General features: G+C 47.2%; 1 protein-coding gene across 2 annotated transcripts; it reads right to left on the bottom strand.

The window, feature by feature from the left end:
* Positions 1-698: 698 nt before the first annotated feature.
* SEPTIN6 (septin 6) lies at positions 699-27,062 on the bottom strand. Of its 2 annotated transcripts, none has more exons than XM_036401945.1 (10): positions 26,970-27,062; positions 20,755-20,869; positions 13,676-13,871; positions 12,376-12,562; positions 11,984-12,145; positions 9,547-9,643; positions 9,113-9,281; positions 8,031-8,163; positions 7,308-7,498; positions 699-1,212 (listed from the first exon to the last, which is right to left on the bottom strand). In XM_036401945.1, the coding sequence occupies exons 1-10, from the start codon at positions 26,994-26,996 to the stop codon at positions 1,203-1,205; spliced, it is 1,287 nt and encodes a 428-aa protein (XP_036257838.1). In that variant the 5' UTR covers positions 26,997-27,062; the 3' UTR covers positions 699-1,202. The 2 variants fall into 2 exon arrangements, with proteins under 2 accessions (XP_036257838.1, XP_036257837.1); XM_036401944.1 differs by lacking the exon at positions 699-1,212 and adding an exon at positions 2,411-2,624.
* Between the last annotated feature and the right edge of the window lie 250 nt (positions 27,063-27,312).

Raw genomic sequence — 27,312 nt, 5'->3', positions numbered from 1 at the left:
ATCTGCCCCAGGCCTTGCCGAACAGCCGCGGCTGCCCCCGGGGCGGCGCTGCGCTGCCCGGGGCCGGGATCCGCCATCCCCACCGGGCTCCGGCCTCCCCGTGACCGCCCGGAGCTGTGCGGAGCGCCGGGCTCAAGGGCAGCGCACACACACACACACACACACACACAGAGACACACAGAGACACACATACACACACACACACACATACACACACACACACATATACACACACATACACACACATACGCACACACACACACATACACACACACACACATATACACACACATACACACACATACGCACACACACATACACACACACATACACCACAGCAGCCGCGCTGGCTTTCGTGGTTTTTATTTCAAATGTACGTGAAAGTTAGAAAGGTGACAGCGGAACAGTGCAGGCTCCTCAGCCGTTGCTGTGTGGTACCGAGCGCGGTGCCGGTGCCGTTCTCTCCGTGCGTGCAGCCCAAACGAGGCCGGGCCGGGGCTCGGGGGCTGCGGGGCCCGGGCGGCCCCAGCTCCGCTCAGGGCGGGCACGGAGCTCAGCCCGCACCGCCCCGCACCGCCGGCTGCCCCTAACTTTAAACAAGAGCAGGTGGGGTAAGGAAGGGGAGAACACCACTTGACTCACGTCCACCAGCCGATGGGGCTCTGTTAACAGGATGGTGAGACACAGCAGGACACCAGTGAGAACACACAGTTCTTACTTTATTTCTTTGATAAAATTAAATATTTTGTGGCTGCCAACAGAGCAAGTTGCACCATGTTTGTATTTGCTTTGACTCTGAATGCAAGGTTTCCAAAACCAATCAAACCACCAGCATACTGAAAATATTTCTTAGGCTTCACACCTCAGGGAAGCCCGTGACATTTATATTATTAAAGACAACATTAGAAAAAACATATGCCCATAACAACGTTTGAAAATGTATTCGCTACATCATTAGTCCCAACATCACATTTCTGTAGCTCTTCAAAATTCCAGGTCATCGGTTCCCCCCGCATCGCCCTGTCTTGTCACACAAATTACAAGACACTTCAATTTTAAGTATCATGCAAGTCAGTAAAAGAGCTTCTTTCCAAGTCACTAACACTGAAGATTTGTTCCCCCCTCCCCAGACATAAGACCCTTAGACTCTTCTAGAAGTGGCAGTCTTCTCCCTCAGACACAGTGCAGCTGGCGAAGACAGATTAAAAAAAGCTACAGAGAGAGAAAAGGGGAAAAAAGAGAAAAAACAGAAGATTAGCAAAAAAGAGAAAGACATTCAAAAAGCAAGAAAAAGAGATGCAACATGGAAACAGTTGACAGAGGAGAGATGAAACCTCCTTGTGGTATCTCAAGTACTTCAGCAAAATCACACAAGTAAAATCTTTTCTTTCTTTAAAGTCTTTAAAAAGATTTCACATAACTTTAAATAGCTTTCTAATAAGGCAAATGGTCAGGAAGAACAGACAGTGACCTGCAGTATGGTAAAAAAGTGTCACATTCATTTGTCCTTTTAGCAGATAATTCGAAATCATTGACAGATTAATATTGACTGGTTTTGAGAGCAGGGAAACATTCAAAAGCAGAGGAAGAAGAAAATATTGCTTAAAAATCCCAAACAAACCACAAAGCAATCAAAGAGCTCTATGAGAAATGAAATGGTACTTATGGTGAAACAGAATACCTGAGAAAATAATTGCAACCAAGACTTGGGGCTGCCCTGACTGCTGGGAAGGGGGAGCCGTGGTTTGACCTGGGGCTGCAGCTGTGAGCAGGAGCCAGGCTGAGCCAGGGCTGAGACTGCTCCTGAGCCCTGGCACCACAGAGCTCTGCTCAGTAAAACCCCAGCAGGTAAAACCTCAGCAGCAGCTGGCACTGAACAGCATCACCACCAGGGCTAGGCCTGAGTGTGCTCATCTTCTGAAAGATCTGGGGGGCTGTGGAGGCTGGCAGGCAGCACACATCTGATCTTTCAGCAGGGGCAGGACAGGTGGGTTCAGCACACACAGACAGAGCTCTGAAGCATGGGGCCACAACAAACAAGTCTGAAATGGGAACCAGGATTTACATGCTAGTCTTCAGATAGCATGAATTAGTAAAAGAAAAAAAAAGCAAATTAAAAAAGACAGATGATGTCATGAAAATGACAACAAATAGAATGAGAAATGAGTATTTTATCTCTGAACTATGTGATAATTAAACTAAGATGGTGTTGTCATTTTAATGTCATCAATAAATATATTTAAACTGCGTTGTTATTTTGCCAGCAAAAATAACTCACAGAACTTATTTTCATATCCCTTATTTAGCTGGGTGGAACGAGACCAGGAAAAAGGGGAATCCATTAATCGTAAGGGGGGGGGGGGGGGAATAGCAGGATTTAAAGTTGTAGCATCCAGAACCTTGTTATGACTAATTTTACATTGTTTAATAAAAGCAATAACCACCAGTACATAGTAAAGACAGAATCACAACGAGGACATAGGAGAGAGCAAGGAAAACACCCTGGAAAGGTCACAGCTGAAATGCTGTCATGTTTTATTAGACCCTCCGATTTAACAAGTAAATGAAGGTCCATTCCAGGCCTTGTATTCAGGGGTAATTACTCAGTACAGAGCCATGGGTTACTGAAAAAGAAGGGCAAAAAAACAAAAAACAAAAGAAGTAAATGTTAACCAGAATTCACTGTCCGATGAACTCTTTATTTAAAAACAAAACTCAGCCAGAAATACAGAGCGAAGACACTTGCAGGCAAACCACAGTTGCACTTGGCCAGAGTGAGCTCCTGGCCCAGTGAGCAAAACCCCCTCCTTTTTAGTGCAAATCTTGCAATAAAAACAAGGCTTTTGCTGAATAGAAAATATGAGAAGAAACCTGTCAACATCTATACAGTTCTAAAGAGATATCAGATAAAAAAAATATAAAGGTATTTTTGCATTAAAACCAGGAATTGTTGGAATCACTGAGAAGAAAGTCAATGAAACAGCATGGTCTATCTTCAGAAACACTGATATGTACAGCAAGGTGACCAGCTTTCCCTGAGATTGGATCCAGGATGTGCATCCAGGTCAGCACACTGAGAGGGAGACCAGGCAAAAGATCCTTCATGACCCCTGCAGCATTCAGAGAACACTTAGTTGCAAACCATGGATCCAAATTTGAGATTTCCTCAAGCCTGGGAACTAGAGGTTTGGACTCAGGCCCATGCCTGTGAGGATGTCAAGTTTTGCAGAAAGTCCTTGAAAGTTATTTGAGTCACACATGGCAGCACAGGGGGTAATGAGGGCTTAGGAACAGCAAATTACCACGGGGAGAGGGCAGCCAGTGTCTGGAGAGAGCACATCCCACCCCAGCAGGAGCTAAATGCACCCCCGAGCAGCTCTGACAGCAGGAGCAGGGAAAAGCTGAGCAATGGGACAGGGGACCCTCGGCCAGGAGCAGTGGGCATCTGCTGCTGCCCAGGGGCAGGAGGAGCCTGGCACAACCCCCCTGGCCAGCAGGGTCCCTCACAGGAACAGCTCAGCAGCCAAGAGCTCTGGTTTGAGCCCTTGGTGAGCGCAGAAGGGGCAGTGGGAAAGGTGAGCAAACAGGCACAGCCGAGGGTGGGGCATTCGCCTCTGGGGCCAAGGGAAAGGTTCTACAGGAAACCCGAACTGAAAATGAAAGAAAAAGGCAGGTTAATGGTTTTATGGATTAATGACAAAAAAACAAAATAAAAATACAAGTTTTTCTAATGGGCACACACACACACAAAAGAAAATGTTGCTAAGTGTTAATAAGGTTTAATCTGACTACAAAACATGCTTTATGCAGACACACACACACATTCTCAGCAGTGGGATGAACCAAATTTATTTTCTAAAACAATCCTTTCACAGTTTTGCAAGCTACAGGACTCATCAACTGTGACTTGTTTGTATCCTTGCAAAACAGTGAAGCCCTGCAACACTTTATGGATCAATATGGAGAGTATTTTTCTAAATCCTGGAAAAGTACCACATATACATATTTAATTTAGCAATGACAAATGCCCATTGAAAAAGGCACTGTCTGCATTTGTGTAGTGGGAACAAAGAACTTCATTTGATTCAAAGCCCAGCACACAACAGTGTACAGTTATGAGGACTGCCAAAAGCAATCCAAAACCAACAAAAATCAGTAATGTTCACTCTAGCTGCACTTTAGCTGTGCCTTCGTACTCAGCACCAGAATGAACACTGTTATTCTTTGAGCTTATTTTTCCACATTCAGAGCCTGATAAGCAGAGAATTGTTCTTCCCATTGTTCTACAGTTACCGTTGGCAGCAGAGACATTCACTCAACTGGGCAGCTCAGGACGACTGCAAGCGCCAGCTCGAGGCAGTGCAAGACCCTTCTGAGGCTCTTCTGTTAAGTGGAAGGTCCCATTTAAATTACATTCAAATGCCTCTCACTGGCAGCATAATGTTTGCTTGCTTTGCCATTTCCCTTGGTGGAGTTAAGAGGGAAGGAATCCTGGAATCAGCTTCACCCAGTTTAAGGGTAGACTGTAATTTAGTTTGGACTATCCAGGAGAGAATGTAAGTCTTAGCTTGTCTGCAGGGCAGGGTGGACTCAAGGATAAGTTTTTAGGGTGTTTTATAGTTTATTTCCAACAGGGTACCTTTTCTGAGAGGCCTGTGCCCCTCAGCCCCTGGGGCACTGTCTTGGATAATGAGTATTGCTGCTCTGTCAAGAAGTAAGACATTCCTGTGGGAGGTTTCCTCTTCCTCTCACCAGAGAATCATCAGCAAATTAAAAATGCTCAATTAAACCCACTCAACCTAGCTGTAAGTAGAACACTGTCATTAGCAGTTTAACTAATAACCCTAATGAGGATGACAGAAACTAGTCTTGCATCTACCTTCACTGTAACCACAAGTTAACATTACAGCTTGGAGAGTGGGAGGGAAGGAGGAGCAAGCAAAGACAGAGACATTTTCATGGCTAGCTGGGCTGTATCATCAGCACCACATCTCCATAGCAATTGTTGCCATAGTGTCAACGTGGCCTGTGTGATTAAAGAATATAATTTATTTTTAAGGGAGATGGAATAAAGAGAACAGAGCCAATGAAGTGCTGGGAAGATTTAAAAGGAAGAAGACATAATCCTTAATTTTCTATGTTCCATATCCTAAGTCTCTGAATTAAACTTTGCAGAATATTTAAAGATAATTACATACTTTTTCTACAACTGCACATGTAGAGAGTGACTGGTAGAGCATGTATAGTGGGGTGAAAGCAGGGGAAGACAGAGATAATATTTATAAGCTTCAGGACTTGCACAGGGTCTGCTTTTTTTAGGAAAAAGTGATCCCACTGTGAGGCTCTATGAGTTAATGACGCTTACCAGGACAATGTGCCTCATGCACCATGCAGCCAAACAGCAGCTAACTGTAAAACAGCACACATGTGAGGCCTGATAATGATGATAATGATGTAACAACAACAACAAAAAAATAACTGAGTCATGATTAGTGCAAATTACAGAGCTTGGGTTTAAACAAGTCACCTGTGAAAGAAAAAGGTTATTGTACTGCCAGCCAGTAGTAAACAAGCTACAATTAAGCTCCAGCTTGCAAAATTCATGGATTGTTAAGAAAAAAATATGATCCAAGTACTGAAATCCACTATCAAGGATACTCAGAGCAGTTACAGAGCAAAGAAAGCAGCACCACTTCTAGCACAGCAATTTTCCCAGAGGCCAAAGAAGCTTCCTATTATCTTCCCAAGCCTGACTGAAGCACTGACCTATCTCTGTCATGGAGTTTTCTGTGCCCTTAACTGATAAGGACAATACTAAAGCTTTTCCATATCGACATGCTTGGTGTCAAGGAGATGTTCTGAGATGAGAACCACTTCAAGGACCAAGAGTCTGACTTGGGACATAGCAACTAATTGCTGATACTATAAGGCTGTTGCCTCCTTTTTCTGCATTCCTGACCCTGACTGATCTCAAGGCTGAAATCTGCAGTCCTGAGTGAGCAGATGTGTAAGGGCTCTAAGCATGAAAGAACTCAGCTGGGTATTCCTCACACAGTCCAGCCTGGGGAGAGAAGTCTGTCCCCAGTCAGTCTCAGACTCCTCAGTATGAAAATATATTAAAACCCCCTGAATGTGATTCAAATGAACAAATCAGACAGTGGAAAAAGGAATGGGCAAGTGAGAAAAGTGCAGCACTAATTGCTCATCACAAAGAACATTCATGTTGAAGCAGCTTCAGCTTTAAACTAAAAGACTAAGCCAGGATCTCATTCTTGTAATGGGGTCTTTCGTCCTCTGTCTCATTTGATCCCAAGCTTAACAGTCACAGGTTTTTTCCCTGACAAACAGTGCTGCCAGCACTTTGGGCATGCCCCATACTGTCCAGTTTAACAGCACTGCTTCATGCACTCAGGACTGCACAGAGCAGGCAAGGACTGCCTCAGGGCTGTGCAGAGGGGAGATTATGGCAGTGGTACAAAACCAGACCCCTGTTTGTCTGCACACCTGCACAGGTGGCACAGTGCTCCTTTTGGGAAATGTGCCACAGTGAGAAGGAAGGGAACTGCTCAGTGCTGGGACAAGTGTGAGATCTGTTTCACTGTACTGCTGGCGGCTCTTGAGCAATTGCAGAGCTGCAGGAGCCTAGCACAGGCACTGCAGACAGCCCAGATCCCTGAACGAGGGGCTGGATCCTGTCACACCAGTCCCTGGCACTGGGATCCCCTGCTACAGCCATGCAGTATCTCCCACTGCTGCTGTGGAGGGCAAAAAGCTGATTTAGGACAGCAGAACAGTACCAGTGCTAACAAGGTGCTATGACCCGTCCCCTCATTTTGCAGTCTCACATTCTGCAGATTCTGGAATTCAAGACTGTTAGTCTGCCTGAATAATTTCCACAATTTTCTCAAGCTAAACAAGTAAGAACCTGAGCTAAAACACACTCCTCTCTGAGGGTAATGGGACACCCCTGCTACCCACACCCTAGCCTTGGCAGCTAGTATGGTTCCACTTCTTTACAAGCACTGAGAGAGCAAGGGAGGAGCACAGAATCCTGGGGAATAAAAACAAGTTCATCTTCTCCCATGCTGCCAGAAAGCAAAGAGGGAGGTTAGTACTGCTCCCTGCTCTTCAGGATGACAGCAGATGTTACAAGCTTCCAGATATTGCTCAGCCTTACTGGGGTTTAAATCTGGCTGCAAGCCTGCCCCTGATAAGGACTGGCTCTGTTGGAGGGAGATATGAACAGCCAGAAAAATAGTAAAGGAGAACCATTACCAAAAGTAAATACCTCTGGGTTAGCAACTTACTTTTTCCTTTCCTTATCCCTTTTAAGAGTTTGTGATCCTCCAGCCTGCTGAGCTTGTGACTGAAGCAATTCAGCTGCTGTCTTCCTTTGTTTAAATGCATTTACTTCATCATCCAGAGACTTCTTCTTATCCTCCAGCTTCTTCTTTTCATCCTGATGCAATTTCTTCAGGCGATCAAACTTTTCATGCAGCTAAAAGGAAAGGAGAGAGGTGAGCAGGACATGGCACTACCTGACAAAGGGCAGGGAAAGCCTCCTTCCACAACAACTTACAGGCAGTGTTCAGTAATGCATCATTGTGCAGACTGAGAACAGAGGATTGGGTGAGCATAAGTGTAAAAAAAAACCCCTAATCCATCTTCAGGGGTCTCTGCCTTATTCCTCTTTAAAGGTCAGTAAATTAATGGATTTTTCACAATGCTAGGAAAGTTGTATGGTGGGTGCATTTTTGTAAAACAAGTTCATCTCAAGGGCTGCTTCTCTCCTTGACTTTTACCACAGTGCACCTCTCCATCAGAATCAAGACTCTGGTCCTTTCCTGGTGCAGTAAGTTGTGCAGAACAAGCACCGTGATTCAGTTTTGTCCTACAGACTGAACACCTTAACATCCTCATCCAAGTTAAACCTTAGACTTCTTGGTAAGAAAGTGCTTTGGCAACAACTACCTACTTGGGAGTGAATCCATCACTCACAGCCATGAAGACACAAGCACTGCAGTCTTTACCTCTTTTTCAGCCTCCTTCAACTCAGCCTCTTTTTCCTTGACCCTCTGGACAAACATCTGTCTCATTGCCTCTTCCTTTTTCTGCAGTTCTCCCAGAAACTCATTTCTTTTGGCTTCATAAGTTTCTTGTAAGCTGAAAAGGAAGGAAAGGCCAGTGATAAGACTTGGGACAAACTGCTTTCCCTCACCCTCTGAAATCAGGCCCTCACCATGACTACTGCTTTGCACAACACATTTGCTACTCACTACCCCCATGTGCCCAAGGTCTTCTTTATCCAATGACTTTTGGCACTTCTCTGTACGTTGAATGTTGGGCAATTCAAAGAGACCAGCTGGCAACACTAGTTCAGAGGAACACTGCCTTTGATGCCTTAAGGTTTCAGCCTTTATATTTTTAAATCCTGTACTGCATTAATGTGTAATTCCAAAGTCCATATAAAGTGTTAGTTAACTGTCTTCACATTTTGGTCAGACAAAACAATCCCTCTGGGCCTGAGATCCAAGAACACCCTATAGGCCCCAGAAGTGAAATTAGGGTAAAAGTAAAAACAAAAGTGAATTGGGGAGGAGCAAACTGGGGGTTTATGACTTCATTACCTGAAGCCATAATTGGAGGATAACACCTGATATGTAAATAGACCAAACTTATATCTGTCTGAAAACCTCATGACCATTGTCCATTTTGGGTGTAGCCCCTTGCGGAGGCTTCGTCTGCCCTTAATGTACCTGGAGGCCCTTCATTAAATATATCCACTTTTATCCTTTAAGTTAAAAGGATAAGTTAAGTTAAAAGGATGTCTGGCCTCTGTTTCTAGGTAAGCTCAAAATAGGCATCACTGCCTCTCTGCAGCACAGACATTTCTCTCCCATACTTGCAGATTCACAGTCAGTCCTGCAGATCCTCCCTGTATTTTCACCTTCTCCCAGTCAGAGTTTTGCTGAAGTCTGGATTTATCTGACCTGGCAGTTTTTCTTGCTGCATTGGTTTTTTCCGTGCTCCCCCAAGGACACACACACACACAGGCACACAGTGCATCCACAATGCCTCTCTCAAGCCCTCCTGTCTCCTCCAGGGATCTCACCTGAAGGGTTTGCTGTCTGGATCAGTGTCCTTGAAACCCATCTCTTCCAGTTTACATCGCCTGTAGAGCTCGTAGTGGCGAGTGTGGGTCTGCTCACGAAGGTCCTCCATGTTCACGCGGATCAGCATCTCCCGCAGCTTCACAAAGTCACAGTGAGCTTCGTTCTCCACTGCAGGAATGCATGGGAAGGAGGAAAATGGGGACAGAAACTAAGATCTCTTCTCACATTCCTCAATTGTCTACTCCTCCAACAGGTTTAACAGCCCTTCCAAGCAGAGAAAACTGGCACTATAGGCCTGACACAAGGATTTAACACAGGATAATTCCCCATGGATGATCACATCCAGCAGGCTTTTGCTCTTTTTATGAATGCCCACTGCCTCCTTACACAAGTGTCACCATTCATGCCATGAAAATCCCAAGGCTCAACTCACCCTGCACTGTGCCCCAAGGGTACTGACGAGCTTTCATCATTTTGTTTCCTATTTTCAGCTCCTCCGTACTCCCGATCACTGCAAATGGTAAGTGGGCCTGGAACACATTGGATGAGATCCATGTTAGTCCCTCTCACACCTGGCTGAGCAGCAGCACACAGAGATGAGCACAGCCACTGAGCAAGACAGTCATTATGCACATGCTAATCTCAGGGAGTCTAGTCACTGGCCACTAGTCCAAGACAAGGGGTAGCAGGGTGGATCCTTTTTTGAAAACCTTGTTAGTGCTACCACTCTATATCCTCTACCTGGCTGATCCTCCCAGCCACAGAGTCTCAGGTGAGATGCGCCAGTGCAAGACTGGCATCAGAGTGCCAGCTGGAACAGAGGGCTGCGGCTCGGACTGCGCTGCTGTCCCAGGGCTTGCCGTGCCTGAGGAGAACATCTGCACAAGCACAGAAGCAGTAAGAGGTCTTGGAGCCTTCTTGATTTCATCCCCCCACCACTCCTTCAGCTCATGCTGGAGCACAAGACACCTTGCTCCATCAGATCACGACATGGAAGTCCATCCTTCACTCCAGCTTGCTTCTGCCCTGGTGAGGAAGGGCTGAACATGTCCTCAGCCACTGTGTCCAGTGTCACCCAAGGTCACACTCTTCAAGCTGAGATATGCACTCCACATTACAAAAAGGCTGACTAAGAACAAGAGGGATTTTCTTTTCAAAAACTCAGAAATCAGAAACAGTCACTTCTTAGTAAAGATGATCTCTGCAGAAGGCAAAAAGAGACTTGCCCAGTGCAAGCTCAGCAAAATTGGAACTGAAACCCTCCCAACACCTATCTAGGCTCTGAAGATCTCACCTTACAGTCCTCTCATTTCCAAAACTCAGGCAGCCAAGCAAACCCCCCAGACATTGCCATCGTACTTTGCTGCACTGGGGGAGTGAGATTTCTCCCCACCTCCCTTGCTCCTGGAGCTATACTGCATTCTGCCAAGCTGCAAGGAAGTCAAGTGCAAAGCTTCAGCACCTTGAGTTCCAGCTCCTTGTACCAACACTTTCTGCTGAGTTTTGTGAAGTGACATGTGTTAAGCAAAGCTTTTAAAGTGCAGCAAATTCTGGACAATTGAAAGGGCCTCAGGAAGCCAACTCCATGGAAGATCAGTGACCCTGGATGGCTATCAGGAGCAGGAAGTGAATTCCACGGGTTATCCAAAAATTTGGACAAGTTCATGACAGCTGGTACAAGCAAAAGATTTCAGAGATGATGTTTTTGCTTTCAGAGTGGGGCTCACACAGTCAAACTGCAAACAAAGCAAAACTGCCAGAAAGAAAACACAGAGATGGGCTCTTCCACCTGTATTCCTCAGTCCCCTGCTCTCACATGTGACACGCACAGAGTAAGAGTAGTATCTGTCTTATGTTTCTAATAATATCAGTATTTGGATACAAGTTTTCCAGACCTGCAAAATTGCCTTGGTCAAATTCTGGCCTGCTTAGTCCCCATAAACCTGGTAATTCTGACTGTAATAGAGGATGTAAGAAATTATTTGTCTGTGCAGCAAATGACACAGCCCAGAATGTCTGCAACCCAAGACAGCAGTTCCCTCCCAGGAGACAAGTAAATGGCTGAAAGGAAAGACAAGCAGAGGTTCATTCCACCCTCAGAAGGGCTAACACTGAACTGCTCTGACCAGGAAACCACAGCTCCTACATCAGGACAAACTTCATGTTTCTTCCAGGCCTCTGCAGAACACTCTACAACTATTAATACTTAATCAAGAGGTGGCACAAATGCACATCAGCTAAACCTCTACCACACCCACAGCAGTAAAGCAATCAACTTCCCCTACTCGATTTCCTTTGAAAAGCCTTCTGGAAAAAGGCACCATGGTCAGGATGTGCTGCCAGAAAGGCAAGGGACAGTTTGTTTCATCCTCAGGGAGCCACAGACTGGCACCCACGATGCTGGGGAGGCCAGAGCCAGCTGGGAACCTGCAGGCACCTCAAGGCATGTCTGGCCCAGGTTGGGTACTGTTTTTCACACCCTGTTGGTTAAACTGTGTAATTCCTTGCTGCTGGAAGTTTACTGGTGGAAGGCCATCAGGAGATGTACAGGACAGGAATAATGACAAACCCTTGAGCTGAAAAGGATTTAAACACTGATTTCTGACATGTCCCTCAACAGATATACACAAGGACAAGGAGGGTATTAAAAGTCTGTTTTCTGACTAGAAAAGCCCACCAGAGAGGCAGCAGCCTACCACAAAGCTCTCCTAGCCTAGGATGACACTGCAAGGATGAGATTCTTGTGAAATCCTCTGTTTTAAAGAAACAAAATGAAAGGGAAAGTAGATTTAAGAAATATCCCAAGATGGCCACCAACCCTTACACTGACAGTGCTGTTCTGGGAGAGGAGGAAGAACTGAGGCACTTACATTCATTGTCCCATTTATCTCTGCCACTGATTCATCATCTGTTGGGAACTGGTAGATCTGCACCCCATTACTGACCAGCTCACTTGTGATTTTAATTTTAAACTTGGTCAGCTCACTCTTGGAAATGGCATCAGATTTGGCAATGATGGGAATGATGTTCACCTAGAAAAAAAACATAGGTAAGAAGTAATCAACTTTGCTCCTGGGAGTTTCTCTAAGTTTGCAATACAACCTTCAAAAACTTGTAAATGCTCAGTAAATCTACAGAATTATCTGCCAACTCAGCCACTTCCACCAGAAGGGCTATCCAAGGTGGGGAGATCTCTGGAAAAGCAGCAGCCTTTCCACTATGCAAACAGTAAATCTGCCCAGTAAGAGTTCCTTGTGCCAACCTTGCTGTCGAGCTTCTTCATGGTTACCAAGTCCAGGGATTTCAGGGAATGGCCGGTGGGAGCGATGAAGTACAGGCAGGCGTGGATCCGGGTGTCGTGGTAGTTGTGCAAAACCCTTTTGATCTTCAGCTCTTCTTGCAAGTAGGCTTCAAACTGAGCATCAATGAACTCAACAATGGGCTTGTAGCTTTGGTGAAAGGAAAAAAAAAAAACCCTAAAAAGTCAGAGAGCTAAACAAATAGGACAATGCCCCTGGCTTGCTTTTAAGAAACGAGCTGTTGATAGATTTCACTTTCCATTTTCCACTTTCTGAGACCAAATCTCTCTACCTCCCTTGCTCCCCACCTGTAAGAAATTTTAAAGTTGCACTGCTAACAAGGAGACATGGTCCTACATCAGACTCTAGCAGCCTGTTTGTCAAAGCACAGCACTGGGATTTAGCAGAGGACAGCAGATGCACCCTCCTCTCCAGGGAAAGCAGACTTCCATATTCTGAAATGTGAGGGTGAGAGACTTTCTAAAGCAAGGCTAATGGAGACTCATTTGCAGCACTCAGGGAGTGAATGGCTTGCTGCTCTCACAGCCCCAAGTGCTGCTGGTGGAGACACAGCTTCATTCAGTACCACCTTTGCCCAGCGCTCTGAGGCAGGAAATTCCTGCAACTCCCTTGCAAGGCCTTCAGTACAGAGCCTGCCAGAGCTATAATGTAAGTAAAGGACATTTTAAACAAACTTAAAAAAAATATCTAGCAGACCCACAAAAAAGCAATCCCATCAGCAAGGTCTCTGCAGAGCACCTTGGAGACTGTCTGGTGTAACTGCACATCCCTTAACCAACACTCTGGGATCTGAGCTGCCAGAGACACTCCCCCAGGGTATCTCACTGCTCATTTATTGTGCTTCCTTTGGCTCTTTTCGTGGAAGAGACCTGCCAAAAGTGGATATTAAGCCAAGCAGACACTAAACCACACTAGTGGTTTGGTCAGCAGCTTGAGGTCAGCACAAACCAAAACAAGCCCAGATGCCCTGGAGCATTTCAGTCTCCCCACCAGATGAATTTGGGCAGAAGCTTGCCAGCAGGGCAGAAATTGCTCTGACAGCATGATAAAAGCTGCTTTATAGCTGAAGCAGTGCTGACACTCCAGAGCCTTTGTCCTCTCTTCTACGTGCCCCAACCCAAAGAGGTGACAAGGACAACTCCTAAGAAGCAAGCAGGAAAACTGCAGTGCAGTCAGGCCCAACTAGGGCAGAGGGAGAATGAAAAGCCAGGTCACAATAGAGCCTCTCTCCCTCACACTCACCTGTCCTCTTTGTTGATCTGATCCCCAAAGCCCACAGTGCTCACAATAGTCAGCTTGAGGTTGACATTGCTCTCCTGCAGGTCATAGGTACTGGATTTCAGCTGGACCCCAGGCTGTGAGTGAGATGCTGGGTCACCTTCAAACTTGGTGTTGAAAAGGGTGTCCATGAGGGTGGACTTACCAAGGCCAGTTTCCCCTATTGGAGAAAAAGAGAGTTGAAACATTCTGTTGAATATTAATATGGGTTGGCCTTTGAGCTTCCAAACATTAACAGGGGTGAAATTGTAGCAGATGAAAGTAGATCTCATGCTCCCAAGGGAGCGTCTGGTAAACAGAAAGCCATGAACAATGGGAGCTCTGTATTCTGGGCAAATTACATTTCACAGTCTAATGGCCATTAATGTCATTAGAAAATAGAGATGAAAAGCAAGAGGTGAAAAGGCGAAGGGGAAAGCATCGTTCAGATCCTGCTTAAACCCACAGCTACACTACAGAAGATGCTGTTTTCATTAAAAAACAGGAGAGGAAATGGGGCTTACTGCCATTTCCAAAAAAAGCTGCTCCAGATCAATGTCTCTAATAAGCAGCCACAGAAATAGCTTCCTTCCATGCAGAAGCCCTGAGAGCTGGTTGGATCCCACAGCAAGTTGTGCAGTTGGTTTCTCACAAGTTGGACAATCAGCCTTCTACACTGGGATGGGGCATTTTCTGTAATAATCTGGTTTTGTACCTTAGAGGCTACACAAGCTGTAAAATATTGCAAAATCCGCTTCCAAAAGTTCTTCTAGTCAGTATTCTGCTAGTATTCTATCAGTACTGTACTGCTATTTGGATTTCATTTATCAACGGGCAACTATTCCCTTGTCTGGAAGGAAGAGACAAATCCCAGAGACCAGTCTTGAATTTGTTTTAGATACATCCCAGGAAGAATAAAACAAATCCCCTGTGCAAACATTCCACAGGGCAGCCTCCCTTACCAGGCTCTGATAACAGAGCCAGCTCTCTAAGCTCACAGGACCTGACTTCCTACACAGTCTGGTCTGCTGCCCTCTGAGGGCTGCTGTGTTTTGGGGAAACAGCAATTTCTGAGCTGCCCAGATGGCTTCTGGAGAAACTTCAGGAGCAGCTGAACCCCACCCTCTGTGAAGGCTGCTCCTCCATCCCGCTGTGGGACCACAGGCAGACTGTGTCTGGCTGCAAGAGCATTCCCCTCCTTCCTCCAGCCCTCAGCTCCCAACCAAAACAACTTCACCATTTTCCCACTTTGCTCAGAATAAAAGAGCTTCTTATTTTTGTAGGTTTAGAGCTCTGTAACAGATCCAAACTTGCATGAAATGCCCAATTCAAGAAGGGGAAACTCCTCCCCATCCTCCCCCGTCCAAATGTCCAAATCTCCAAGCCTCACTCCTGCAGGCAGGCAAATTCCTCTTCTGGCCTCAGAAGGATTTTCCTCACTCAGAGCTGAAGTACATGGCAGAGCAAGGCAAACACAGAATTATAAAATCATAGAATGGTTTGGGTTGGAAGGAAGATTGTCTAGTTCCAAGCCCCAGATCCCCTGCTCTGGGAACTGAGCAGTCCCTGATTGCCAGGATGTCATCCAGAGGCAGCAAGATCCATTAATATTTCAAAGTCAGTGTACACCTTGAGCTGCAGAACTGCCTGGGAGCCAGCTGAGAGCTTGTGCTCCATCACCAATCAACTCCAACTACAGCCAGAACACTCACCAGGGCAGTTGCTCTTTGCACCCATCTGTCTTTCAATCAAAGGGGAGAAGAAGGAGTCAGCAGCAGGAGCTGGTATGGCTGCAGTCCCTTGTGGCACCTCAGTGCATCAGCTGAAGCTACAACAGCTCTGGCCAGAGCAAGGGAGGGGGACCCAGCAAAGCACAAGGTTACCTCTGTCACTGGAAGAATAAGCTGCTCCAACAAGCCCTTCACTGACCTGGAATCTCATTGCCTGGACTTGTCAGGGACCACTGGCCTCCAAAACAGAGTAGGTGCACAAATCAGGCCAAAGCACTGCCATGGTTTGGACAGGGATTTTGAGAGTTAACAGCAACAGCCTGTATGACCTCCCAGGCCGTTCTCAGGGATTCCAGGAAAACAGCAGTGTAAAAACAGACAAAAATCTAAACAGCCTGAGAAGGCTGCAGCATTTCCAAAGCCCCTGCCAAGGGATGGGTGGGACAGAGCAGTGAGCTGGCTGCTTGCCTGTGAATGCCAGGAACCCTGATGGCACATCTCAGCATAGGGGAGCCCCTCAGCCCTGCAGTGCAGGAGCATCACCCCCACACAGTCCTGCAAAGGCTCCTCCTGGGGCACTGCCCCACAGCCTGGCAGGCCCTGGAGCAGCTCCCAGGCTACAGGACAGGGTGACAGGGGAGCAGCAGCAGTGACAGGGCAGGGAGCTGCTCTCTGCAGGACACACAAGGTCATCTGTAAACCACACTGACTTCTGGGCAGACAGTAAATCACCTCTCATTTCTGCCTCTCTCCTTTTGGGTGAAAGATGTTCACATGAGGCCAAGTCTATTGTTTAAGCGCATCCTGAACCTGTTAATAATTGCCTACTTAAATCCATCTCAAGTGTTTTTTCCAGCAGAGTGACTTTAACTGTCAGGGAAGAGAAGTGTTTAAGAGATGCAGAACATGCTTCTACACCCCACCTCAAGCCAGCAACACAGGGCCAGCAAAGGCAACTTTGAACTCAACCACTGAGTTTTTCCTTTTGGAAGGGGAAGATCAGAACTGTGGCATTTTTCCACAGGTGGGAGATGCCCATCCAAACACCTTCATGATTAAAACATCCAGGCACTAACATGGCATCTCATGTGAAGCCTGCACTCCCAAATTTACATTGAGCCAGCAGATACCCCTGTCCCTGCACTGTGTAACCCCACTGACCTGACATAGAATTAAAGCCTGCCAGGGAAAGCAGAGTAGAGAGGAAAGACTGTCTCAGCTGAAAGAATGTTAGCACTGACAGAGTGACATGAAATAGTAAAACACTGAAGACACTAATAAAGTGCTCTGCTGTGTTAAATATGAACAGAGATAGGGAGCAGTGCTATTTTGAAGGCCAAATCGACAGAAGGAAGAATTTTTGAATCTTCTGTGAGTTTCTGCCTCACACAAAGGCAACTTTTTGCTGGCTGAAAGAAGTGAATGGTGCCAACTGCTTCTTGTAAGGACAGGAGTCCAGATGGAACAGATGGTCTGATAAAAAGGACAAGTGGTCTGTGCTTGTTGCAGCCAATGGCACTGGAATCTTCCCCAAAAACAGGAATGATGAACAGGGATTAAAAGAGGCAGAATTACTTTGAAAAAAAGCAGCAGTGTACACAAACTGAGAGGCATCCCTGGCAGGGAGATTATTTCCTGATGTCAGGCTTATGGACACATGTGATTTATCTCCAAAACCGTACTTAGGGATTATGCAACTTGACAGGGTCTGCTGTCCCAAAACAGGGCAGACAAAGCTCTCTGGGGAGGACAGGGCAGAGAGAGTGACCTTTACTGGTGGAGTTCTGCACCAGGAAGATGTGACAGCAATGGAAAAGCTTGAGTGTTGTACCTTTCATCATGGGATGGAGTTTTGCTGTTAAGACTGACAATTTTCAAGGACATTTAAAAAAATATGGCCAGAGCCACCACTGCAGGTTCTGGACAGGCAGCAGCCCTACATCAGTGCTCAGAAAGCACCAACCACTCTTCATGCCCAACAGCCTGGCTGTGCTGGGCTCCCCACAGAGCCTCTCCTTCTCCTGAGATGTTCCCTGCTCCAACTCCACGTGCACGTGGTACCTTCACTGCTCTGGGGAAGCCTCACCAAATCCCACAGTGATGGAACAGTGGTGGCACCACTTGCAAACCTACAGCTGGGACAAGCTCCTAACTCCCCAAACCAAGACAGGCATCTTCCTGCTGAATGAACTGTCATGGCTTCTTCTCACAGAACGTTTAGCATCCTAAGCAGCTGCAGCAGTGAGCTGAATTATGCACCACAAAAGCTGTACCTCCTTCTTTTGTGTCTGGAAATTTAATTTGCTTTTCCCTAGCATGTGCTAAGTGAAACAAGCAACTGCTCACTGCCTCCCTTTCCCACAACACTCAGGATTTAAGAGGCCCCAATCACATCATCATCAATCGACTCTGTGGGAGGACAGAGGAGTCCTTGGAGTATTTCCCTGTTCTAAGGCAGGAGCAGCTTTCACAAGAGCTTCCTTTCATGAGAGAGCAGCACCTGCCCCTCACAAGATTAACAACTGTGGCTCCAGATATCAAATAATTCAATTTTAAAGAAAATGTATATGCATGCACAGCCTTTTCATGTGTAGAAATGGGAGCTAATCCAATGTAGCAGGTTTGCTGAGACAAGCCCTGAGGCAACTCAGACTGATAAGGCCATCTCTCAAGGAGAGAGGGGAAAATAGTTTGTTCCATGCGACAGGCAGGCAGAGACACCACACAATTCCCCACAGCCAGGCAAAGGCTGGGCTGCAGGGGCAAGGAGGGCAACAAGGGCTCACAAAATACACTGAAACAGCAGCTCAGGGGAGCACCCAGCTCCTGGTGTCCACCCCAGGGCACTGGGCAGGAGAAGGCTGAGGCTGAGGAGACAGATGGATTTTTGATTAGAGAAACTGTTCTCTCCTCAGCTGGTTGCACCAGTGACCACAGAAACAAGCACTGGGCAATTTCCAGGCTGTACAGCTCATCACCCCAGAGAGCTGCCTGCTGGAGAGCACCAGGAATCCTGTGCACATCCCTCCCTCCCTCCCCAGGGTGAGAGCCCTGCACATCACAGGCTCACTCCTTTGGAGAGACAGACCTCAAACAGTCCTGGGGGAGAGAGAAGTATTTCTGCCACAAAACAGCCTTTCTCATTGCACTGAATAGGCCAGTTAGAACAAATTCCCTGCAAATCCCGGGAGAGAGGAAGAAGCAAAATCCTGCTTAAATTGGGATACTAGTTTAATGCAACTACAATCCACCCTGGCAAAAACTGAGAAAGTTTGCATCAAAAACCAGCAGCCTGTTCCTCCTCTTTTCCCCCTATCTCACTGAGAAATACAGTCAGCACAGAAAGTCCCAGCCATTAAACACTTCTCTAGCCTTTGCACTGAACTAAGAGACAACTAAAACTTTATCATGCAAGATTTAGGAAGAAAATGGTTGTGCTGAGAAGAGCAGAGAAACCATCTGCAACCCCTAACATCTAATGAGAGGTTTTCTCATTCATTCTAGCTTTGGCTCTAGGCTCACAGGGGAGACAGCTCTCAGCATGGGAAGAGCTAAAAACTGCTCCACTCTGGACATGCTGCTGAGAGTCATTTCTGAAGCTTTCCTTGGCTTCTCCAGCAAGAGCTGCAGGAATCAGTGGCTCAGATCCAGTATGACACAGAGTAGAATTATCACTGGATTTTTCCTCCAACAGATGCCACACACAGCTGAAAAAATGGGGGGAAAGAAGTCCCTTTCTATCATGCTTAGTGGGCTGTCTACAGGATCCTCATCCAATCTTCATTTGCTTCCTTGTTCTTTCAACTTTTCATCCCAAACTCTGCTGGACAAGTGAAATCCCACAGAATAAATGACAGATGAACACTGGGAATTTTTGGTTTTTATTCTCCAGCATGTTTAAGTGTGGGGGTAAAGATTTGCAAATCTTTTTCTAATGAAGTTTATTATATTTTTCTATAAAGTTTCTTTATTTCAAGATTGTGTTATTAATATTAATTAAAAAACTGACATTAGTAACTAATGTACATTTATCTTGGCGAGTCCTTGTTATTCACCTCAACAAGTGATTAATGCATTCAATTTCTGCCCTGCAAAGAAGAAAGCACAGGCATTCAACTCCTCTCCACACATCAAAGTGAAGATATAACTACAGGAGGCACCCACTGCTATACCTAGAACTTGTAAAAAAAACATTGCAGCCCAGTAAGTGGAAAAGGAAACAGTTTTAGACTTCAGTCCTGGGGACGGGAGTTTCCTTAGGTCATATCACATTCATGTACTGTGGAAATCACCCAGAGACTCAGCCTGACAGTGACCTCCACTTGTCAGCAAAGTTTATCATCTCAGGGGAATGTAAGATGTGGCTGTAAGGAAAACTGTCTTCTCAGCTCCGTTTAACAGGGCTCAGCTCTCCTCTCCTTGCTCCACTACTCTCATTTCAGACTTAACCCTGTTGTGGGCAAACACCAGGTCCATCCCAAGAGCTGCATCTCTCATGGGAGGGGACAGAAAACTCTGTGTGGATGCAGGGCTGCCCAGCAGCTGAGTCCCCAGGAGATATCCCCAGCTGCTGCTCTGCCCCTGCACACCAGGCACTGCTGGGATCATCTACAGCCATGGCCATACAGCCTCCTGCTTCCCAGGGCAGGGCATCAGCAGCAAACCCATCAATGATTAATTCACCATTTTTAACTTCCTAATTAACCTTCCTAAAGTACAGTACCAAAGCCATACAGGATTTTACTTCCGTTACCTAAGATAAGGGATTATTTGGGATCTTAACCCTGTGAGATGGGCTGCAGGGACAGACACCAAGTCCTGCTACAGTGCCAGGCCCCAGCTGTGATCCACACCACATGGAAGCTTGGATTATTGTCAGAAGAGTTAAGGCTTGGCCAGACACTATCTTAATTCAAATATGCACAGAAATGAGGAGAAAAAAATAGCTTTTAGTGATTTAAGAGAAGCATGATTAGTATTTTGTTAAAATAACTATAATAATAATTCAATACTAAACCAAACAAGACCTCATAACAAAGTACTCTGGTATGAGTACCTGTTTTCTTTTAAAAATGTGAAATTCAAACATATAAGGAAAAGAAAGATCATAATAACAGCCTGTGATTTTAGGCATTTTATTTCATTGCTTAGTAAAAACCCATACTGCAGAACCCCAGTAGGGATTTCCCAGAGCACCAGAAAATCTTGTTACTGAAAATAGAACAGTTGGGGAAATTGAAATCAAAGCTACCTTGTTAGTGCTGTAAGCTATGAGCTACATCCAGCTGCAGAAAACTTTTCAGCAAGAGAACTTCCCAAAATGGAAATACTCACCCACACACAGGATGTTGAAACAAAACCCATGATTAACTGACTTATTAACCAGCTGGTCAGGCAAACTATCAAATCCCACGTGTCCAGAGAGCGGGACAGTGCGACAGCCTTCACCCTGAAATACAATGAAATACTTGTGTCACTTTCAAGCAAAATACACTTCTCTGTATAAACCCCTACGACCTCCCAAGTGGAATCAATTGCACAGTCCAAGCAGAGATTTGCAGAGATCTATCAATCATGTCAGCATGCTTCACTCCTCTCTAAAACAATTCCAGGAGGCACAAATAGAACATGTCATTTGTCAAATGTTTGACGGTAGCCGAGACAGAATAACACTAAATTGTGCAAAACGTGTACACAAACACAGCTGCTGAAATGAAGAGGTGAAAAACACTTGTTTCTTCAAAAAATATGCAGAAACTCAAGTCTCACCTTATACTGAAAACAAAAAGAATCCTGTGTGCAAAGCAATGTATTAATGACACCTCCTACAAGCCTATTACCATTCACTTTATGTGAATTGGAACTCACATGTAATTCCCATTCACAGCTGCAATTACAGAAATCAGGGAAACTGCACCTACAGGAAAACCAAGCAGAGTGTCCAGAACTGAGCTGCTCACAACCCCACAGGCCTGAAGGAGCCTGCAAAGAGGGTTTGGGAGTGGAGGTACTCAAACCTCCTGCTGGGAGCAAGGGCTGCTCCTGCCCAGCCAGCCAAAGGACTCCCTGAGGAGCTGCTCCTGCACTCTGCTCTCTCCTGTGCTCAACACCACCAACCTGGTCTCCACAGCCCAGCAGAACACGGGGTGCTCCATGCCCAGAACAGCCGTGGGCTTTGGGAGAGGGTGAGGAATGTTCACCTGGCCAGTCTGTGCCAAGGCAGCCAACCCTGCCCAGCCAACAGGAAAACACAACACACAGAGGCTCAGCCTCAGAAATGGCACCAGACAAAATGAGGAGCCCGTGCTGCACCCCTGTATTGGTGTGTACTGGAGAGCTGTCCTCCTGCAGCCCCAAAAAGGTATTTCCCTCTCTGAAGCAAAGACTCTTCTTAAAAATGTATTTTAGTGTGAAAATCAGAAAATTCCCCTCCAGCCTTCCATCAATTTGCAAAAAATACTACAGCCAAAAGGCAGTAGTTTATAGGGTGTGATTTTGAATTTATTCATTCACAATCATTCTTTCACATATCTTGAAAGCCTGTTTATAGGGACAGGAGTACTGGTTTTCCCTCTTCTGCTAATGGCACTGGTATTTTAGGCTGGGAAAACATCCCCAAGGAGTACATTTACTACAGTAGCCTGTCAGTATGTTTTCTTGTCATGTTACTGTTTTGCTATTGTGGGTCTGGAATGTTTTTTTTTCAGATATGAGGCTCCAAATACACTTCAATAATTAACCACATTTACCAGCCTGAGATGTGTAAATATGTTTCCCCTTAGCCATATTTTGTGTATTAGTCTGACTCTTCTTGACAAGATGTTCACCAAATATGGCACTTCATTAATTCCTGAGCACCTTCCCTCCCAATGACATGTTCATGAGGAAGGCACTCAGGCTGCCCAGCAGATTCTGGTTTTGCCTACTGACAATGCAGCTGTGAGGCCCAGTAATGCAGAACCAGCTAAAGCAGAAGAAAGTGAGAGTGTCAGACACACAGATTTTGTGACTCAAACCCTCCTAAACTGCATTCACCCAAACAAAACCCCAGCCCTGGGGAATCTCATGGCAGTGTTGGATCTGCAGTGACAGCCCCAGGTCCTGGTGAAGAACAGAGGGAGGGACAGAGCCCACAAAGGTGCGAGAGAGAACGACCTGAGACACCTCCTGAGGAAGGAGAAATATCAAGTGTACTTGAAATACCCAGCCCTAAAACCACACCACTGGAAGACTGTTTGAACACTACTCTCCCCAGGAAGCGTGGGCAGGAGTGTGGGCTCTCATTAAGAACAAATCATCCCCTCATCCCTAAATATAAGTGTGATCCAGATGGAACAAAATAAATTGTGGAAGTTAAACCGTTCTCAGCTAAGAGGAGGCATTTGCCATCACACAGAATTCAGCATGCAAGTAATTTCCTGTAGGTTCTTTTTCTAGTCACCTGTGGTTTTACAATGCAGCTAAACCACAGTTCACATCTGGTACAGGCCAGGAAACAACTACTGCAAAATGGGATTTCCAGTCACAGCAGCTAAGCCTCCATGTTAAGTACACAGCCATAAGGTAGATTGTGCTACTCTGCCTAAAAATCTACAGCCTCCTTGGCCAAGGCATCAAGAGACTGGATGCAGTGGGGGAAAAAAAAAAAAAAAGAAATAACATTTTAAGATCAGCCTGGTTTTGACACTCATCAGAAAGTTGACAGTAATTACCAAACCAGTGGAGAGAAAAGAAACATTTTCTGTGTGATCCACCAAGAAACAGTGCAAGTCACCAGTCTTCGAGCACCAAGTTGTGTCTCTGTACAGGAGCACTGCTATATATAAACAGCACCACCATAAACAACATATGAACACACTGATTAGTCATCCTGGGTGTATATTAAATGTAGGTTTGGATCCCCTTGTTCAACACTGAAGGAGAATAAGTTAAGCTTATAAGCTTTTTGCTGATAAGGTGTTCAAGATGGTCTTCCATCATTCATCCAAACCAGATCAAATTTAAAACATATAAAGAGGTACCAACAAGGTAAGCAAAGTTTAACTACTGCATGCTTGAAGGCTTTTTCCAGGAGCATCAGTGAGTGCTGGATGGCTGAGAGCCCTTTGTGCTGTCTATTTTAAGGTTACATCTTCTTGGAATGAAGACAAAGATGGAATCTCTGGAAAGCCAGTGTGAACACTGGCACCACACCAAGATACCAGATGCCTTTTTTTCCCCACACACACAGAGTGCCCCCTGCCTAGACAGAAGGAGCTCTTGTTGCTTGGGAGGAAGTAAAGTGTGTTTGTCACAAACAAGATTAAAAAAACAAAAAGAGCAACATATTCTCTTGCTGTATTACCAGGCAGGGCTATTGCAGAGTGAAAGTAAGGAGAGTAAGGAGCAGCCACTTGGATAAGCTATTTTACTTTTTCCTTTCTTAGAAGGATTTATAAAGCCTTTTGTAAGGGCTTCTCCATGCCACAGAAGCCACCACCACCTACTCTAATTCTTACAGAAAACTATCAGAATCGTATGGAAAATACAAAGATGTTATAATGAATGGTCCCAAGCCTGAAAGCACCATCCATTAACCATCAGTTTACATAAAAGGGGCAAGTTTTAGTCTTCAGGTGTTTCAATCACTCCAGGGTCCCTGGGATGACAATACGATTAGAGGGAAATCTTGCTGAATGCACAACTGTGCCCTGATCTGCTTAGCAGGACAAGCAGGTACAGCACTGTCACCTCCTGTCCCCAGAGCCCTGAGAAGCCACTGCCTCTTTGTGGAGTTAAAGCAGAGCACAGGCAATGGGGCTGCTCACTGCAAATGCCAACACTGCACATTTGGGACTGTGTCTGTGCCCAGGTCTAAAGGAATGATGAGAAAGGATTCCATGGCAAAGGCAAGGCCTCCACTTGGTGATATTCAGGCAGAGCACAGCAAAGAAAATAAAGAATGTTACAGCTCTGAACCCAAGGGATCCAGTGTCCAAATGAGGCCCACACAGCACAAAACTGCTCTCAGAGGTTGCAGAACAATATTTTATCAGTTGAGTGTTTCTGTTTAGGACACTGACAACTGACACTTAGTACTTCTCACACAATTTCTCACCTCTTCCCACTTCAAACCCTGAGGCCTTGGAGACTCCCTTAGAAAGATTTCCAAACTGCCACAACCAACACAGCAGCACCATCCTGCAACAAAACCAAATAAAGCAAAGCTCACAGAGCTCCACCACTGCTGCCAGGGCTCACAGCAGCCACCTCCTGCCCCTCTGCTGCCCTTATTGCTGAAACCTGGGGCTCAACCCCAAACCTGAGACAACTCTTGCACAAGAAGTGAAATGGCAAAGCAAGGCAGAACCTGAACTCAGGTTTCCACACCACAGTTTTTCACATTGTCTTTAAGCCAGAACAACATCAGATCCCTTCTCGTGACCTTGGAGTTATGGCATTCACTTCCCCAGACTGCATTTGGTTCTGATTAAACAGCAAATTAGAGCAACACTTGTACCAATTATTTCTCACTTGTACAAGTATGTAATTCTCCTATGTAATGAAAGAATTATCCAGCAGACAGTGTAAACATCCTCTATCCTCTATGAGATAAATGTAAATCAGGAATGTAAAGTCTAGATAAAGACTTTGTTATTTTTCCTTGCTCAGCTGATAAAAGATCATCGAGAACATAAAACACCAGTAAAGTGGGAGGGAAATAGTTTTGAATCAGGCCCCATGGAGAGCAAGAAGTTTCTCACCAAAGGTCCTGACCATCAACCACCCTCTCCAGACCCACTGCATCACTCAGCCATTCAACATTCACAAACAGTCAAGTGCTTCCAAAATCTCAAATTCTGACAGCTCTTAAGATTACACTTCTTTATGCCTCTGACAAAAGGCTGCAGAAATGCCACGCAGTTTGGATACATTCCCAGGAGCAGTCAGGAGTTAGAAGATACATATCACTATCAGCAGTCTCAATCATGTTTCTGACCTCTGCTGGATACGGGGAGCTGGACAGTGCCTGGCAAGAGGCTCCTGTGCCCCCATCCTCCCCGCTGGCAGAGGACAGAAGGGACTCAGCTTGGTGGTGACAAGGCCACCCTGCCCACCTGGGGAGAAGGGGGTTTCACTGACTATCCCTGCAGTGAGTGTGGGCTTGATCAAGGGTTCTCTGGGACAATGGCAGGGTGGTAATTCCAGCTCCTCCCCAGACCCAGACCCAGCTCTCACACCTTCAACCCTGCTGGCACGCACAGAGCCCGCTGCACCACCAGGACATTACTGCTCCACAAACCAGACATGACCAGATGCCCAAGACCTTGGCTGACAAGTTATCTGTTTGTAAAAGGACTAATTTCAAGTCTGTCTCACAGCCAGCTTTCCCTTTTACCTCCAAAGCAAGGCTGTGTAGAACCATAAATTCATTCCAGGCCACAAGCAGATGTCTCAAACTCCCGTACATTATCTTAGGAAAGCATAACACTCAATTTCTCTAAAAGACAGGGGAGCAACTGAGTCACTTTACATATTTTGGCAGTCACATACAAGGCAATGGGTATGTCCAGGAGGAAATAACATCACAAACTGGCAAGGAATGGCTACATCTACCCGTTCAGCAAGATTAGGACCATGCTAAAACATACTGCTTTGAAGACGAAACTGGAAAGCATCACCTCAACTATTACTTCTGTATTAACACACGGACATGAAAGTTGGAAGCCCATCAAACCACAGACAAAACCTTTCCACATGCAAACGCGTTACAGATGCCTCCTTAACATGTCTCTGACAAGCGCAGAGGTGGCTCAACTCCCTCTGCTCCTCTTCTGGATAATTCTCCGCACACACACAGGGATCTCGTGCCGCGCTAGGCAGGCGGGCGAGCCCGGCAGCGGCCGGCGGCACGACCGGGGACCCTCGGGGACAAAGCGCAGCGGGGACACGGGGCTGGTGTTTGGCTCCCGCAGCTCCTCCGCGGGACACGGAGCCAGACCGGAGAGCTCCCTTTTCCGCAGCACCGAGCACGGGCTGAGGGTTTCTCTGGGAGGAGAGCAGCATCCTCGGAGAGGCAGGGATGCCATTGCCGTGCCGAGGGGCGCCCAGCCCGGGGTAAGGGATGCACGGCCGGGCCTCCCCAGGGCTGCAGCCCGGCCGGCGCGGCAGGTCCGGCCGTAGCCGGGTCGGGCCCGGGGCACCGGCGGGGCAGGACCCCCGGCCCGCCGCGCTGCGGGCAGCCCAAGGTCGCCGGGCCGGGCTGCAGCGGGGGGGACCCCAACATCCTCTACCCCAGGTAACCCCAGCTCCCCTCGGGTCGGCCCCCAAAGCCCGACCCTCCGGGAGCCGCCGCCGGCGCTCCGAACCGATTCTCGGAACCCGCGGGAGGCCCAGGCCGGTGTCCTCGCAGCCCGCCCGGCGCCCCCTGATCCGGCCCCGCCGCCCCGGGCCATGCCCGGCTCTCCCGCCCGCCGCCCCGGCACTGCCCGCTGCCGGCCCCCGCTGCCGGCCCCCCGCCCCGGTACCGGCCGGCCCCCGCGGTTCGGCGGCCCCGCGCCCGCCCGCACCTGCCGCGCCACCTCGGCCGCCGCCATCGCTGCCCGCCCGCCGCACGTTCCGCCCCGGCCTGCGGGCGGCTCCGGGCGCGCCCACCGCGGCACCGCGCGGGGGGGCCCCGCCGCGCCCCCGAGCCCGCCCTGCCCGCGCTGCCCGCCCCGCCCCGCCGCCTCCCCGCCCTGCTCGGCCCCACCGGTCCCGCCGGTCCCGCCGCCTCTGCCGCCGCGTTCTGTGAGGAGCGGGGCCGCCGGTCCCTCCCCGCAGCAGCCTGCGATGGTGCAGCCCGGGCTGCGGGCGGGGCGGGCGGAGGTTTGGGGCGGCGGCTGAGGGGCCAGGCGAGCGCCGAGCCCCGGC

This window comes from Molothrus ater, chromosome 14 (genome assembly GCF_012460135.2).
Source record: "Molothrus ater isolate BHLD 08-10-18 breed brown headed cowbird chromosome 14, BPBGC_Mater_1.1, whole genome shotgun sequence".
NCBI classification, from domain to species: domain Eukaryota; kingdom Metazoa; phylum Chordata; class Aves; order Passeriformes; family Icteridae; genus Molothrus; species Molothrus ater.
The sequence above is the reverse complement of the archived record's forward strand: the minus strand, read 5'-3'. Positions and strand labels throughout refer to the sequence as shown.